At 43.8% G+C, this 16,453-nt stretch overlaps 1 protein-coding gene across 1 annotated transcript; it reads left to right on the forward strand.

Moving 5' to 3' along the window:
• The first annotated feature begins 3,196 nt into the window (after window positions 1–3,196).
• On the forward strand, window positions 3,197–16,231 carry LOC127188338 (uncharacterized). Its single transcript, XM_051144821.1, has 10 exons — window positions 3,197–3,281; window positions 3,472–3,552; window positions 5,247–5,467; window positions 6,663–6,949; window positions 7,501–7,605; window positions 9,573–9,713; window positions 13,279–13,342; window positions 13,747–13,807; window positions 15,128–15,219; window positions 16,106–16,231. Exons 1-10 carry the CDS (start codon window positions 3,197–3,199, stop codon window positions 16,229–16,231), a joined length of 1,263 nt encoding a protein of 420 aa, XP_051000778.1.
• The last annotated feature ends 222 nt before the right edge of the window (window positions 16,232–16,453 follow it).

The following is a 16,453-nucleotide window of genomic DNA, read 5'->3' on the forward strand; positions in this document are numbered from 1 at the left end:
CCTGATGTGGACACTAGGACCTGAACTTGGATTGTACCCAAGAGTAGGATGTAGTATTAACTTAAGAGCCATTTTCTCAGCCTTCAAAAATGACAAGGAAATGGGGGTGGGGTGGGAGCAAGAGCTGAGGTCTGAAGATCCAGGAGAATTTGCCAAGGGTATGACTTTAGAGTCCGAGCACTGATTTCTCTGTTTTTCTGGACGGTGGTAGAAAGGAGCTAACAAATGAAAATATAAGAAATGGTCCCCATAATAAGCTGACTCCAGAAGCTCTATGAGACTGTCAATCTGAGTTTGGGGTCCTGGAGTGAGACTGCAGTTTAAACAGAGGAGTGAGGATATAAATATCTAAGAAGTCTTCCCTTCAGGGGTCAACTTGCTGGCTGGTGGAAGCCCCAAAGAATTTTTTTCCTGGCTTGGTTCACTAAAGTTTGTAACCACAGTTATAGGACACAACTTGGGAACCAGCAGCTGCAGGAGCTAGGCTTGGTTATGTGTACACCAAATAAAGAGATAAGTACTGCTGAAAAACAGGAGAGATTTAATCATTGCAGGTTCACCCAGAAAAACAGATGAAGGGGAGATAGGACCTCCCAGTCATTTTTTGGTGTACTGCTGTAAGCTTTAGATTTAAGTAGAGGAAGAACTGAAGTGGTCTAGTTTATTTTTTCTTTTCTTTTCTTTCTTTCTTTTTCTTTTTTCTTTTTTTTCTTTTTGCCTGTTAAAAACTGTGATCAAAAGCAGCGTAGGAAGAAGATGAATTATTTGGCTAAGACTGACAGCTCACAATATACCACTGATAGAAGTCAAAGCAGGAACTTAAACAGGCACTCAAAGCAGAACCCATGGAGAAGCATTGCTTCCTGTCCTACTTACTAAATTCTGTATAGCCTAGGACCACATGACCAGGCATGGTGCCACCCAGAGAGGGCTAGGCCTCCTGCTGCAATTGAAACTCAAGACAACATCCCTAGACATGTCCACAGGCTAGCTTGATAAAGACAATCGCTCAATTGAGACTTTTCTCCCAGATGACTTTAGACCAAGTCAAGTTGACAATTAATGCTAACTAGGACATGGGGCATAAGATAAGAGGTATGCATATTGAGCAGTCCTGGTCAAAGATGTGGTCTGACTGGCCATTGTCTCAGCTCTGGTTCCAACAGGGGATCTAGTCAAAGGAGCCTTTTTTCTCCCTGCTACCACTTGAAGTGATCTAGCTGGTTTGCACAGGGTAATTTCTGCTCCAGGGTATGGCCTTATCTTTATGGATAATTGCCCTCAGCTGGCAGGTGGATATTTCCTGAGACTTTCCTCTTAAATCCAAAGTAACTCACTTTGGAGTTACATTGGCCCAAGCAGGTGATGAAGGCTTCTTAGCAAAAGTTGTTTCTAAGTGCCTGTTCCACAAGGTATCATGGCACCAAATACGTCCTCCTTGCTATGGTCTTGCTCTGACGTACCCCTTCACCTAGTCTGTAAGAAAGACTAATGGTTTTTTTGTGATCTCTTCACACATCAGGGTTTTTTTTTTTTTTTTTGACATTTTGGGCCTGAAGAGCTCCACAACCAATTCTTACCCCCATTGGCCCTTATCCTGACCAAGGCGACAGGCTCAGGACCTTCTGAGTAGAATCAGATGCATGCTTAAACCCAATGCTCCATGTTCCTCCTCTTGCCCCAGGTGGGTGAACTCTGCGCTCTTCCTTCCCTCAATCCCAGTCTCACATTCAGGCTACTTCTTCCTCCATATGGCTCAGCTCCTCACAGGCTAGGGCTAACGCTCAAGCAGAGTACATTTAACTAGTTTAAAAAATGTGAACATGTTGGGATCATATCAAACTCAAAAATGCCAATCCATTCTCTTGTTCTTAGTGCTGTAAGCTAGGTATTACTTCAGAGGCTGCAGACACAAGACTGATCAAACCAAAGTTGTCAAAAGGACATGACACTTTGACAGGCAACTCCAATTTGCAGTAGCACACAATTCTCTCCCTGCTTCTCCTGAAAGGGCAACATAAGAGCAGAATGGTCCCATTTCCCATCTGTCAACATTTGGGCTATGCCCTTGTGTCCTTGCATTAATGCTCCCCCTCTTTCCCATGGGTGGCTGCCATCTCTTAAGATACATGAACATTTAATTCCATCATAGCCAAGGCTCTTCCCACATGGCCTACACTTTCTCGTTATGTGGAGTTTGAAGGCAATCAGGGAGGGAGAAGGAAAAGGAAAGACAGATTGGAAGCTATGGAATCACAATGTCACTTATGTGTGCACCATTCTTTGAGGCAATCACCAACTCCCATCCCTTTAGACTTAGGGGTAGTGAGCATAGTGTCCACTTCTTGGCAAAAGAAGCATCAGTGATGATGTAAGAACACACACAAGAGAAGAGGACCACTATGTGAAAAGCTCAACCTACTCTACATCCCTCACCCTCAGGCCCAAATAGCTCAGAGTGAATTCACAGAATAATATCTCCATGTCTTAGCTCTGCCACTAGTCACTGAGGTACCCTTGCCAGCTCATTTTGCTTTTATCTCATCTTAGGGTTGTTAGAAGTGTTTAATTCTGCTAAACAGTAAATAAAAGACACTTATCATGGGAACTAGTAAAGAGTAGATCTGCGGTAAATAGTAGTTTCTGTGCCCAACCACTTCTGGCAGTTCACCTATTATAACATAGTTGGAGTTTGGGACCAGCCTGCCTACCTTCAGATTTTTACTCTGCCACCTACCAGCTGTGTGATCTTGGGATCTTGGCAGGAAATATCCACCTGCCAGCTGAGGGCAATTATCCATAAAGATAAGGCCATACCCTGGAGCAGAAATTACCCTGTGCAAACCAGCTAGATCACTTCAAGTGGTGGCAGGGAGAAAAAAGGCTCCTTTGACTAGATCCCCTGTTGGAACCAGAGCTGAGCTCTGCCTACTTCATTCCTTCCTCCCAATTCTGTGTTAAAAGGGCTTACCATATTAACAGTCACACAACAAACTCACTGCCTAAAGGATCCCTTGCCTCCACACCCAGTGCCAGGATCTTCCAAGTAAAGGTAGTAAGAAGTGGCTGCTTTTACAGATGTGGAAACAAAGGCTTTGCTAAGCCACAAAGAAGGTGATGATGAGTTTTGCACAAGAACCCAAGACTCTTGGGTCACAGGTCACTGTTACTCCATCCACAGGTGCTTGCAATGGACATGAGACTCTCGTGGATATTCCTCTTTCTTGTCTGCCTGTTTATCAGAAGCCATGTTCTGTCGGAATATTCCGGTTTCAAACAAGGTGAGCTGCCCCATCTTTCTTGGAAGCTCTGACCAAGGAAACCCTCAAAGAGACAAACTGACATCTTTTAGTGTACCTGACCCACCAGAATAATGTAGATATGCCAAAGTATCTGGACACTTCTGGAGGCTATCCCTGTACCCTCTCCCAGAGACACATTGTCCCTTTTGGACCACATCTTGGCATCTAGGTCACCTATTTAATGTAAACTACTTTCTTCTCATTATGAGTTTTCTCAACATAGACTTCCATTTTGTTACCAGCTTCCCAGGTAAGTCTTTCTAGCCTTCGACTCTAGTGATCTAAGTATCATGAAACTTTGTCCTAAAGAACAAAAGCCTGAGCTCTGGCAGCCCTCATACTGTTGGCTCAGCCATCTGCCAATATGTGCCGATTAAAGACTTGAACAATGGTGAACAAAGCAGAAAGAGGAGGCTTAATCTCTGCAAAGAGGAGAGAGAGGGGGGGAGAGAGAGAGTAGAGAGAGGGGAGAGAGAGAGAGAGGAGAGAGAGAGAGAGAGAGAGAGAGAGAGAGAGAGAGAGAGAGAGAGAGAGAGAAGAGATTTAATAGACACTTTTCAAAGAGGAACAAATAAAGGGGCCTAGTGCCCCCACCCCAAGTTCATCTTAGGACTCTGGAATTTACAGTTCAACAGAGAAAGAACTGGGGCAAGGAGCGAGAGGTCTGCATGATGAGGACTCATGGTCAAAGTGTGGTCTACCTGGTTCTCCATCCTGGTTCCAAAGAATGTTCTGAAGTTTTTATTGGTGCCATCACTTGAGAAGATTCATCTGAGTCTCACAAGACATCATTTCTGCTCTGGAGTGTGCCCTCATGATAGACCATTGTCTTCACCTGTAGGGAGTCTGTCTTCTCAGGCTTGCTTTCCCCAGAACCTAAGATGTCTGCAGGTTCAAGAATGGCCTATGCCTAAGCCTTTGACTTTGCAAGGGAAATAACTAAGCTGGGTGGACAGATGACATGTTCAGGAAGCAGCAAGCAGGAATGTCCACACATTTAACAATAGCAAGTGTCTGTTATAAGAGCAGAGGTAAGAGGTGTGTGCTTGGGGAACACACAACACAGACGTATAGTTTCTGGTGTAATGACCAACCCTCTACAGATAGCTTCTACCCTCCAGGTCTACAGCCTGATCCATGATATCAACTGAAGAGTCCTTGTTTGAAGTCACACTCCTGTGACAGATGTCTGTCTCTGGAGTAGTTTTGATGTCAGGAACAGAAACTTCATCTGCCAGAAGGAAAATATTTAGTTAGGAAAAATATTGATAAAAGGTGAAGAAGAGCTATCCTATCTGCCTCAAAGTTCAGAAGCCCTCTGGGCCCCCTAGGGTTTGAAAACTGAGGTCTAGAAGTAGAAGAGAGCTGGGCATGATGTGACACACTTGGGAGCCACAGGCAAGTGGATCTCTGTGAGTTCGAGGACAGCCTGGTCAACAAAGTCAGTTCAGGACATGCAGAGAAACCCTGTCTCAAAAAAAGCAAAAAGAAAAAGAAATAGAAGGATGAGGAAAAGGAGGAACAGGAGGAGGAGGAGGAGGAGGAGGAGGAGGAGGAGTTGTACTTCAGTGGTAGAAAAGAGTAGTTGTCCACCCAGCTTTTTCAAAGCTCTGGGTTTCATCTAGATCTGGGTAGCTGTTACCAGCTGAAGCAGTTTCTCACTCTTTGAGGCCATGGTGCTTTTTTTTGTTTGTCTGAGTACCACTGTTCATTTTATCTTCTCATTACACACCTACCCCTCTTTCACCATAGAGGACCCAGTGTGTTTCACATGTATCTGACTTTTCATTGCCTCCTGGGGTTATGTTTAAGAGTGAACCTTGGTTTTCCTTTTGCAAGGAACCTGGATCCAGGGTTTGGCTGGCCCTGGGTTGAATACCTATTTTCCTAGTCCCAGTGGGAGCTTGTGCCCCAGGACTCAGTCATATGTCTTTGTCTCAGCAGGCATGGGAAGTGAAAATGGTAATGGGTCGAATACAGGCCTCCCAAGTGATGCTGGAGATGAATCCATTTATCTGGGAGATGATGTCTTGGAACTCCAGGCTCCTGTGACTTCTAGTTCACCTGAAAATGTCTCTGAGTTCGACCAGGACATTGTGGATGAACTTGATCAATATGAGACGAATATTTCAGACTCCTTGGACACAAATGGCATTACCAGGCAAGTATCGTTTGTGTGGAAAGGGTATAAGCAGTGCTGGCCACTATGACTGTAAGTGCTCAAGAGAGTCTAGTCCTTTGGCGGTGGAAGCATGGACTTTACAGGCAGTGGCTATCCTTACACTCATCTCGCATACCATGTTTCCCGATCTGCGGTGGTGGTTCTAGTCAGTCTGGTGCTGCATCAGCTGAACAGTTTTAACAAATGGTCTGATGATGACAGGTCATTCTTGCTGCTGTAGTCCAGGTAGTGCTGGGTCAGTCTTCTGGAAGATTTGATCAGTATGGAGCCGGACCAGCTGATGTCCACTGTGACATTAGGTCACCTAAAAGCTTTGAAGGAAAGTCAATGGTTAGTCAGTTTGGAGCTGGGTTATCTGGGGATTTAGTCAGTCTGGAACAGGATAAGTGAATGGTCTACTGGGGTTTTAGTCCATCAAATGGCCATTACCAATAGGGACCATTCAGCAGTCATGATTGATATCTATGCCTAGGGTATCTGGTATTTTGGCTCTGGTCCTTCTGGCTCTAGGTTACATGATGGTTATGCCAAGTCTGAGGCAAGGTCATCATTGTGTTAGCAATTAAGGCAGGTTCATTAAAAGGTGCTGCCAGGAAACTACCTTTGGACAAGTTTTAGAAGGACAGTTGTAGGCCATCACCTTAGGCAGCCATAATAAGGCCCTTATGTGGGAGAACATTTTGGCAAAAGCTATCATTTTTGCCATTAACAGCCATAATGGAGTCTTGAGGAGAAGACCTTTCCTTCAAAGCTTTAAGACAAAAATATTTTTTGACTTATAGATTTCAAGGGATGGGGTGGGCAAGCTCCATGTCATGTGACCTAGCCTTTCCTATCTATGTGCCAGAGTCTAGATGGCATTAATAAAAGTGAAATTATAATTCATGATTGTTGTTATTATAGATATAAGGATGTAGGGACAGGCTCACAGCTGTAGGAGGAAGAGAACTGAGTGTGGAAGAGGTGTGAGGTCCAGCATGCTTTATTATGAGCTCTGCCTGGAGAGAGAGCTGTAACCTACTACCTTTGGATCATGGATTGGCCTCCCTAACCACCCTTGTCTCACTGGGGCAGTAAACCAGAATGTATGGTCCACATGGGTACTCTGCTGGATGATGGTGCTGCCACCATCAGTTCACTATACTTAACGTGAAGCCGGTAAGCTCCTTAACCAATAGTTGTCAATACCTGCCATCCACCCAGAGATCCTGGCCCAAGAAGGGCTGCTGAGCACTGTTATTCTCAACAGCCAGAATCTGTTTGAGAAGAGGGAAGAGCTACAAACACTTCTCCTGGGTGGCAGTGTATCATTTGATGTCAAAAATGACCTCCTGGAGGCAGCAGGGACCAAGGCTGTGGAAGGCCTGGTCTGCAAAGGCTCCCTAGGTGGGCTTTGTGGCCACGGGAGCCTCTCTGGCATGAATGATGTTCTGAAGAACATGGACTCTGTAAAACTCAACAGCTGGTGAGTTTGAGCTCTTTAGCAATGTTTCCCCAAAGCATTGCTCAGAGAAGGTTCCAAGTACCTGAAAGACAATGGTCTGATCAACTCTTTAGAAAGTTGGCATTGCAAGGTCACCATCTCCTTTCCCAGAGTCACAGTCACTGCCTAGTGTTTTTTTTTTTTTTTAACACTGTCCATTCTTTGGGTTTATGTGGGTTTGTCCAAGCCCGCTATATTATAAGTCACATAAGGAAAGCATATCACAGATGTTCTGATCACTTCTCCTTTAGTTATCATCTGTCCCCCAGTGAGTAAGAGAACCCTTTGTTCCAGGCTAATCCCACAGTTGTCAGATGAGGCTTTCAATATGGCATTTGTGTTTTCTCTTACCAATCAACTGTAAATGTTAGTTACTGGCTGATGCTTCATAGAAAAGGGACTCAGTATAGAAATCAAAGTTAGAAGGGACAAGGCATGGGATAGAGGGAATCGAGCCACTGCAGCCTGAGTAGGGAGCCAAGGATTCGCAGCAATTGGCTTTTCCACTTCACCTCGCTCTTCATTTTCTGCAGGCTCAATGTCACCCGCTTTGACATTGTCCAGTTGTCATGGAAAGCCTCTGCCTCATCCAATCCCGAACTTATACTTCATACCAAGTTGACCATCAACTTCTCAGGGTGAGCAATATGGGGAATGCTGAGGTTTGTATCTGAACTCTGTCCTGTGCCAGCTCATGCTTTGAACTCTTGTACTGTTTTGGGGTGCTGTGGATCTCTTAGGAGGTAGAGCCTGACTGGCTGAAGTATGTCACTAGAAGCAGGCTTTGGAAGGTCACAGCCTGTCCTTGAGCTCCAGGTGTCTCAGCTTCTTGCTCTGCCATGATGTGAGCAGGTGCTCTCCACCATATGATGCACTGTCACACCTTCCTCGACAGATGAACTGAAGTGTCTCTGAAATTGTGAGACCAAAATAATCACTTTCTGCCTTCACATGTTTCTGTTGGGCATTTGGTCACAGTGATGCAAAGTAGCTAACATAGTGAGAGAAGTGAGTGGAGGGAAGTCCTAGAAATTGCAAGTGGTTTTATTGGTGGTGGGTAGTTTTCTTTCTTTAAACAGACAAGGTGGCCTTTGATTTTTCCTAGCATTTCCCCAAGATCTTGATAATGACTGCACAAGTATACAGTTTCTTAGGATGACTGTGGTGGCAGGACATGGATGGAAGTCAACCTTCTTGCTTTTTTGTTTTCTTTTTTCTTTTTGCCATATTCTGAGGCTGTGTTGAAACAAACTTGGGGAAGAAATTAAAACACAAAAGAAAACAGCCTTCAATTTTACAACTGAGAGAAAGTGGCACTTAATATCTCAGTTTGCTTCTTTTTAGATTTTTTTCCCACCACCAATTCTAAAAGGTAGTAAGTGTTCCACGTCACATAAGCACTATTGTGCTTGTGAGCTATCTTGTAGACACACACACCAATACTGTTCATGTCACCCTTTTAAATAATTCTGTGATTGGTACAAGTAATAAATATGTCAATTATTTATTTATTGGAAAGTCTCATGAACAGAATTTATAGCTTACTTATTCATTTACTTACTGTGCTGGGTGTTGAACCTAGGCCCTCATATGTACCAGGCAGGCATTCAATTGCTAAGCTACTTCACCACCCTATAATAAACATAAAATATATCATACAGTCCAGGTTCTGGGCAGCAGTTCATTTGAGTGCTCTTCTCCATCCCCACTGTAGGTTTCTATTACATCCATCTTACAAACAAAGCAGTTCAGTCAGTTTACTCACGAAGATGGGGAGAGAGCTCAGTTGGAAAAGCGCCGGTGGTACAAGTTTAAGGACAGGAACTCCAATCTGGTTCATGATCTGTGTCGGTCACCCCAGTGCTGGTGAGGACAGAGATAGGTGGATCTCAGAAACTCATTGGCAGGCCAGCCTAACAAAGAGATGAGCATCAGGTACACACGGTCATACATTCGTTCTCTCTCTCTCTCCCTCCTTCTCTCTCTGTCTCTGTCTCTCTCTGTCTCTGTCTCTCTCTCCCCCTCTGTCTTTCTGTCTGTCTCTCTCATACACATCATCACCATCATCACCATCACCATCACATACACACCAGCACACACACACACCGTCATACATGCACACACACACACATATATACCATACATACACCATACACACACACACCATCACATGCCATTACACATGCTCACAACATTACACATACACATACATGCCATCACATACAACATGCACACACACACACACACTCACACCATCACACATGGAGGCAATACTAATACTGTGATGTGAAAGAGTTCAGCAGAACTCCAGGTGGACAGTGCAGGAGGCAGCCTTTTACCACCACGTTTTATGAGTCTTGATTTATGAATAGGCATTTGTTCCAATAAACTATTTTGCTGACTTTATATATACATATAATAACTACAAATTAGAAATGTATATATAGGACATCGAGAATCCTTTTTTTTTTTTTTTTTAAGTATGTGTATCAGCTACCTCTCACAGACAAGTGCCTCCATCTGTTTGTAAGTTCCAGTGAAACCTTTTTTGAGTATTCCCAGACACGTATTCAGCTTCTAACAGCCTTCTCTCCCTTGTGACCAGGATGTTCTCATTTCTCAGCGGCTCCATGGTGGATGTGAACATCGTGATCCCCTTGGGTTTGCAAGAAGTTGAGCCTGGCCAACTCTCATTTTCTGTGAAGAGCTGCCAGGCAGTGTTCACTGGGATCCAAGTGGAAACAGGGTAGATACGAACCAGGGAAATCTGAGCGCTACACAGGGCATGGAGTGGGATGGTGCCATGCATGAAGTAGTTCTCAGGCTCCATGGGATCTGACCATGATGGCATAAAACTATGCTGCTAGTGTTTTAATGCCTTGCTTCCAGCCAAGATTCTGTCTGAAGGAGCTTTGAATCCCAAGCAGAAAGGGATGCCTTTGGGCCAGAAGCACAGACCTCCCTGGCAGCACCCACCCGTGGAGAACATTGGTTACTCCTGTTTCCAAGTTCTCATGGAGAGGTCATGGGTAGGAGCTCTGTCACATCATTTTTCATGCTGGGCTGCCATCTCCCAACTTGCCTGTATGAGCTCTTTATGGCAGAAGTTGCCTTATATTCAGTGTTGAGGTCCAGGTGATCTGCTGAAGAAAGACCCCAAGGCAGTATGTAAAACAGAGCATTTTTATTCTAGCATGCTATGATCACCTCTTTCCTCTAGATCTCGACTGCCAAATGAGCATGCAGGCCAAATTTATTATTTTTGTTTTTAATATATATTTTATTAATTTACTCATATTATATCTAAATTGTTTTTTAAACATTTTATTAAATTATTCATATTATTTCTAAATTGTCATCCCATCCCTTGTATCCTCCCATTCCTCCCTCCATCCTGCTTTCCCCCTACTCCCCTACCCTATGACTATGACTGAGGGGGACCTCCTCCCACTGTATAAGTTCTATACCCTATAAGTATAGGGTATCAAGTCTCTTTTTGGTAGTCGGCTATCTTTCCTCTGAGTGTTACAAGGCCTCCCCATCCAGGGGATGTGGTCAAATATGAGGCACCAGAGTTTGTGTGAAAGTCAGTCCCCACTCTCCACTCAACTGTGAAGAATGTCCTGTCCACTGGCTATATCTGAGTAAGAGTTTCAAGTTTACTGCATGTATTATCCTTGGCTGGTGCCGTAGTTTGAGCAGGACCCCTGGGCCTAGATCTGCCCATCATAATGTTCTTCTTGTAGGTTTCTAGGACCCTCTAGATACTTCTATTTCCCCATTCTCCCATGCTTCTCTCACCTAGAGTCCCAATAGGATGTCCTCCCCTCTGTCCCACTTTCCTGGTAAGTGAAGACTTTCATGGGACATGCCCCTTGGGCTAGTGTCTAGATATAAAGTGAGTATATACCCGTTGATTCTTTCTGCTTCTGGGTTAACTCACTCATTATGATAATTTCTAGTTCAATCCATTTGTCCACAAATTTTAAGAATTCCTTGTTTTTAATAGCTGAGTAGTATTCCATAGTGTATATGTACCACAGTTTCTTTATCCACTCTTCTACTGAGGGACACTTAGGCTGTTTCCATGTTCTGGCTATTATGAATAAGGCCACTATGAACATGGTTGATCATATGTCCTTGTTGTGTGAAGGAGCATCTTCTGGGTATATTCCAAGGAGTGGAATAGCTAGGTCTTGAGGAAACCCTATTCCCAGTTTTCTGAGATAGTGCCAGATAGATTTCCAAAGTGGTTGTACTAGTTTGCATTCCCAGCAGCAATGAAGGAGTGTTCCTCTCTCTCCACATGTGGTGTTGCTTGAATTTTTTATCTTAGCCATTCTGATGGGTGTAAGATGGAATCTCAGAGTTGTTTTGGTTTGCATTTCCCTGATGACTAAGGACATTAAAGATTTCTTTAAGTGTTTCTCAGCCATTCAATATTCCTCTGTTGAGAATTCTCTGTTTAGTTCCAAGCCCCATTTCTCAATTGGGTTATTCGGTTTGGTGGTGTTTAATTTCTTGAGTTCTTTATATAGTTTGGATATTAGACCTTTGTCAGATGTAGGGTTGTTGAAGATCTTTTCCCAGTCTGTAGGCTGTCGCTTTGTTCTCTTGACAGTGTCCCCTGACTTACAGAAGCTTCTCAGCCTCATGAGGTCCCATTTATTAATGGTTGACATTATGGCTTGGGCTGTTGGTGTTCTGTTCAGGAAGTTGTCTCCTGTGCCAATGTGTTCCAGGCTCTTCCCCACTTTTTTTTCTAAGTGACTTAGTGTGTCTGGTTTTATGTTGAGGTCTTTAATCCACTTGGATTTGAGTTTTGTGCAAGGTGACAAATATGGGTCTAATTGCATTTTTATACATGTAGACATCCAGTTAGACCAGCACCATTTATTGAAGACGCTATCCTTTTTCAGTAGAATAGATTTGGTTTCTTTATCAAAAATCAAGTGACCATATGTGTGTGGATTCATTTCTGGGTCTTCGATTTGATTTCATTGATCAACCAGTTTATTGCTTTGCCAGTACCATGCTGTTTTAATTACTGTTCCTTTATAGTACAACTTGAGATCAGGTATGGAGATTACTCCAGAGGATCTTTTATTGTACAAGATTGTTTCAGCTATTCTGGGTTTCTTGTTTTTCCATATGAAGTTGAGAATTGAGCTTTCAAGGTCTTTAAAAAGTTGTGTAGGTATTTTGATAGGGATTGCATTGAATCTGTAAATTGCTTTTGGTAAGTTGGGCAGGCCCAATTTATAGACAGTTGGAGGGATTAGTGACAAGCCTTAATTGATTGATCAGAACTGAGTCAGAGTGTAAGAGGGGATTTAGGATTAGCTGTTTGGTTACTAGGGACTTTTTGAGTCACTGAGGTTTCAGCTCTTATTCAGGAATTGGCCTTTCATTTAATTGGATGGGGCCAGCTGTGTTCTTTACCAAGGGCATGAAGTAATATAAAATGCTATCTAGTCATTTTGTTGTATAAGCGTATTAGCTGCTCACGAGCTGTCCATAATTTGTGTTTTTTCTAGGAACTGTTAGAAACTTTGCCTAGTTAAACAGAGTAAAAACCTGAAGCCTGTCATGGAGTTGATCTAGTTAAGCAAACTGGGGTCTTTGGGGGAGTTTGGGGCCCGTGGGGGAGGGTCCCTTCATTTAGCATTCATTTATCCCGTAAATACTGAGTCAATAGACACTGTTGTTCTTGGAGACACACTGGGGAATGAGACCATGGAAGATATGTGAATGAACATGAAGGGGGGATGAATGGAAAGCTGGTTGGATGGATGGAAGATAAGTGTGTGCATACACACATGGATGGCTGGATGCATGGATGGATTCAGGGTTGGATTAAAAAAATGAGTAGATTAAAAAAATTAAAAAATGAGTAGATAAATGGCATATTTAAAAGGCATTAGTGGCCTTATGCTAGGTTCACTGAGGAGGCATGAAAATGCACAATTGCTTACTTAACAGAGTGGTTCTCAACCTTCCTAATGCTGTGATTCTTAAATGCAGTTTCTCATGCTGTGGTGACACCCACAGCCATAAAATTATTTTCATTGCTACTTTATAATTGTAATTTTGCTACTGTTATGAATCATATTGTAAATATCTGATGTACAGGGTATCTGGCATATGATCTCCGTGAAAGGGCTGTTCAACTCCCAAAGGGGTCACAAACTACAGGCTGAGAACCTTGATTTAACATCAGAGACCTAACCGCTATTTGGATTGTATAGCAGAGTACTTCAAAGCCCTTAATGGTGATGACCACTGCCAATGTTTCTGCTTTTCTTCTTCAGCGTGTTCTCCAAAATGGTGGACTCAATGATGAAATGGTCCTTGGACATCTTCTTGCCTAACCTGGTAATGACAACGTGGCCCTGGCAGACCCTGAGTATCAGCTGTGGAGAAGGCTTTGTGCCTGGTGGGACAGGGGACTAGCCCGTGTGGGCTGAGTCAGCCAAGTGGGACAGCTTCATTCCTAATCTGTGCAGCCTCCCAAAGTTACTCTTTTGTCCTCTGTTAAGGCCCTTGCTTCTGAAGAAGAGACAGAGAAAGAGACAGTGGTTGAGGGGTAGCTTAGTGTAGCAGGCAGCTTAGGCCTGTGTAAGAGGGAAGGCGTGATATGCTCATGATAGACTTTCTCCATCTTATGTGAGAGATTTGTCCTGTAAAGCATCTTAGATTACAAAGGATTCAGGATGTATATACTGGCTAGGTATGTACACGTATGCTCTTAGCAAGGCCTCTGATCCTCTGTATTGCAGTTGTGCCCAGTGGTCCGATTCTGGTTCTACATCATCAACCAACAGTTAGCCATTCTCAAAAGTAAGTAGAGCTGTTGCCTGCACACTGTTCTTGTGTTGGTTGCTGCAGTAGCAACCATACCTACTCCTACACAGCTTCTAGAGAGACCTCTCTGAGTCATACCTCAGACCTCCCATTTCCTGGGGAATCAAGTGCAGACCCCAGGGACATGTTGTCAAGGTCTTTCAGAAGCTAAGTCCCCAGTGTTCCCACATCCTCCTCTAGAGGAGTGACCTAAACCTCAATATACCCCACAATGTGTGGGGGATGCAATGGCTAAGTTTTGCAAGACTTCCCACTCCAGCTTTCTATGCCTGAAATATCCCTTCAGTATCCAGTGTAATCACCATGTTTGGTGCATCTCAAAGCTTTTGGAACTCTCTCCCATCAGGAGTCCCTCCTCAGCACTCCTGTAGTCTTGGGTTCACCAACTGACTACTCACTGTATTGTGTGGAAAATCCTACTTCCTGAATGTCTGTTCCAGTAGCCCAGGGCTCCTTGAGGGGGACTTCATTGCAATTTCCCTTCCAATTGTCTGGAAATTCAGATTGGGCACAGAGTAGATTTCTTCTGCTGATGTATGAAATGGAAAGTGAAGGAAGGGATGTGGTGGGTGTGAGTGGGTGGAAAAGCAGAAACATGGAGTGAGAGAAAGCAGGTAGGGAGGTGGAGGAGGAGTGATGGACACTTAGATGGAGGGGGTGCGGGGTTGAGGTGGATAGTAGAAGGCAGAAGGAGTGATGGAAGGATATAAGAGACAGAACAATAGGAATGGAAGAAAAAGGGAAATGCCAATAAAACAATTTGAGGAAAAAAGGGAGGAAGGATTGATGGACAAAGAGCAAAGGTGTCGTGGTGCCCATGTGTGGTATAGTATTGATGGATAAGTGATGAATAGAAAGAAGGGGCTGCCAGCAGATGTATAGGAAGACAAAGGGAAGCATGTCACGTGACCAAGCCAAGGGGAAATATGCTACTGAGAAGGCTAAATGAAGGGAAAGAAGAAAGGGGGGAAGAAAATGGGCAGATGAATGGAAAGAGGAGTGGGGGTATGATGGCAAGTACTGTAAGGGGGAAGAAAGGAGTCTAGTGAGCCTGGAAAGGAGAGGTCTGGTCTGTAGGAGAGGTGGGTTGCCATCACAAGGATGAGAGCACCCACCACCCTGTGCTGGGTAATGGTGGGACTTTGTGTGCTCAGCGCATAGTCAACAGTTGGGGGAATAATCTCTCTTTAAGACATGCCTGCTTGTGATAGGAATGAATGAGTTTTATGAGCTTTTGCTTCCATCAGTTGAATGTCTTCTCATTTGCACTGCCATCTGTCTCCTTCTCTCCATCAGATATTACCTCATTTGAGATGCTGGGGAACATCAGCCTGCCCAGTACCCCACAACATATGATGTACGAAGGCTCTTATCATATGGACTTTAAGGTATGAACAGCCAATACCTCCTGAGGACTCAGAGGATCCAGGTCTCCCAATGTGAGATCTCCTTGGATGGGAATGTACTCAATGTGTGCTATCAAGAGAGCCAGCCTGGGCTTTGATTTTTAATGATGTACAACTTCAAGCACCTACACTTACCTCTGAACACCAGTTTTCTTGTCTGCCAGGTGGGGGTGATTTTCATAGTCACACACAGTTTTCATCACCTGTCTCTTCCAGGATACATATTTCTCTGTGTCATAGCATACCTGGCATTGTCTTTTATTCAGTGGGATGGCATAGTTTAACTGGCAAGTTTTTCAATGTCTTGCTAGCTCAATAAATAACATGTACTTGAATTGATGGTGTTCAGCACCACACATATGAACTAATGGTTAGGAGAGAAAGTGCCTGGCACACGTGAATCAGTGTAGGAACTAAAAAAATTTGGATTATTCTGCTTTTCCCTTGATTAAAAACAAACAAACAAACAAACAGGTTTATTGATTGGCATCATGATGCATGGAGCCTGCAGGGTTCTGGGAAGTTCTGGCAGCCTTGCCTGTATCCTCCAATCTTAAATCTTTTCAGGCTGTGGTATGGCCACGAACTCAAGGCAGTTTCTAAATTCTTCCACAAGATGGGATCTTGGGGTCAACAGTCCACTGCCTCTCAGTCCTCACCTGTGCAGCGACAGAGTCCAGAGTTTAGGAACAATGTTGTGATAATTCAGTGTTTTACCTGGGCAAAGCTATTCCCATCTCTGAATCTCCTTTAGTTATCTTTTGTCCTCATTTGCAAAGTTTGTGTCAGGTTTACAAGAGACACAGAGTTGGGCACACAGTAGGTATACATTTACTGTGAGTTTTCTGGTTTTGTTTTGTTTTTCCAGGACAAAAATTTCCCGGCTTCTTTCATCATCTGGCTGATTAAAAGTAAGCTTTCTTTTTCCATATTCATCCCAGAACCCCACAATCCTACCTCTCTCTTCAGTGTTGAACATCGTGAAGGGTCCTGAAAATGGATATGAAATGCTGGAGCCACAGAACTCATGCCTGGATGAACCTTCCAGAAGCTGGGTTACTGGGAAGTTAGCTCTACAGTATTACAGTGGGGTTTCTGAGATAGCCCATTCTAGAGGGATTAAGTGATAGTGGGTCTCTAGGGCAATTCACTGATCTATGCTAAAGAGGACTTCTTGGAGTTGTTCAGTCCTAGGTAGTTGGTGCCTCAGAGGGGT

The sequence above is a fragment of the Acomys russatus genome, chromosome 4 (genome assembly GCF_903995435.1).
Source record: "Acomys russatus chromosome 4, mAcoRus1.1, whole genome shotgun sequence".
Taxonomy (NCBI): Eukaryota; Metazoa; Chordata; class Mammalia; order Rodentia; family Muridae; genus Acomys; species Acomys russatus.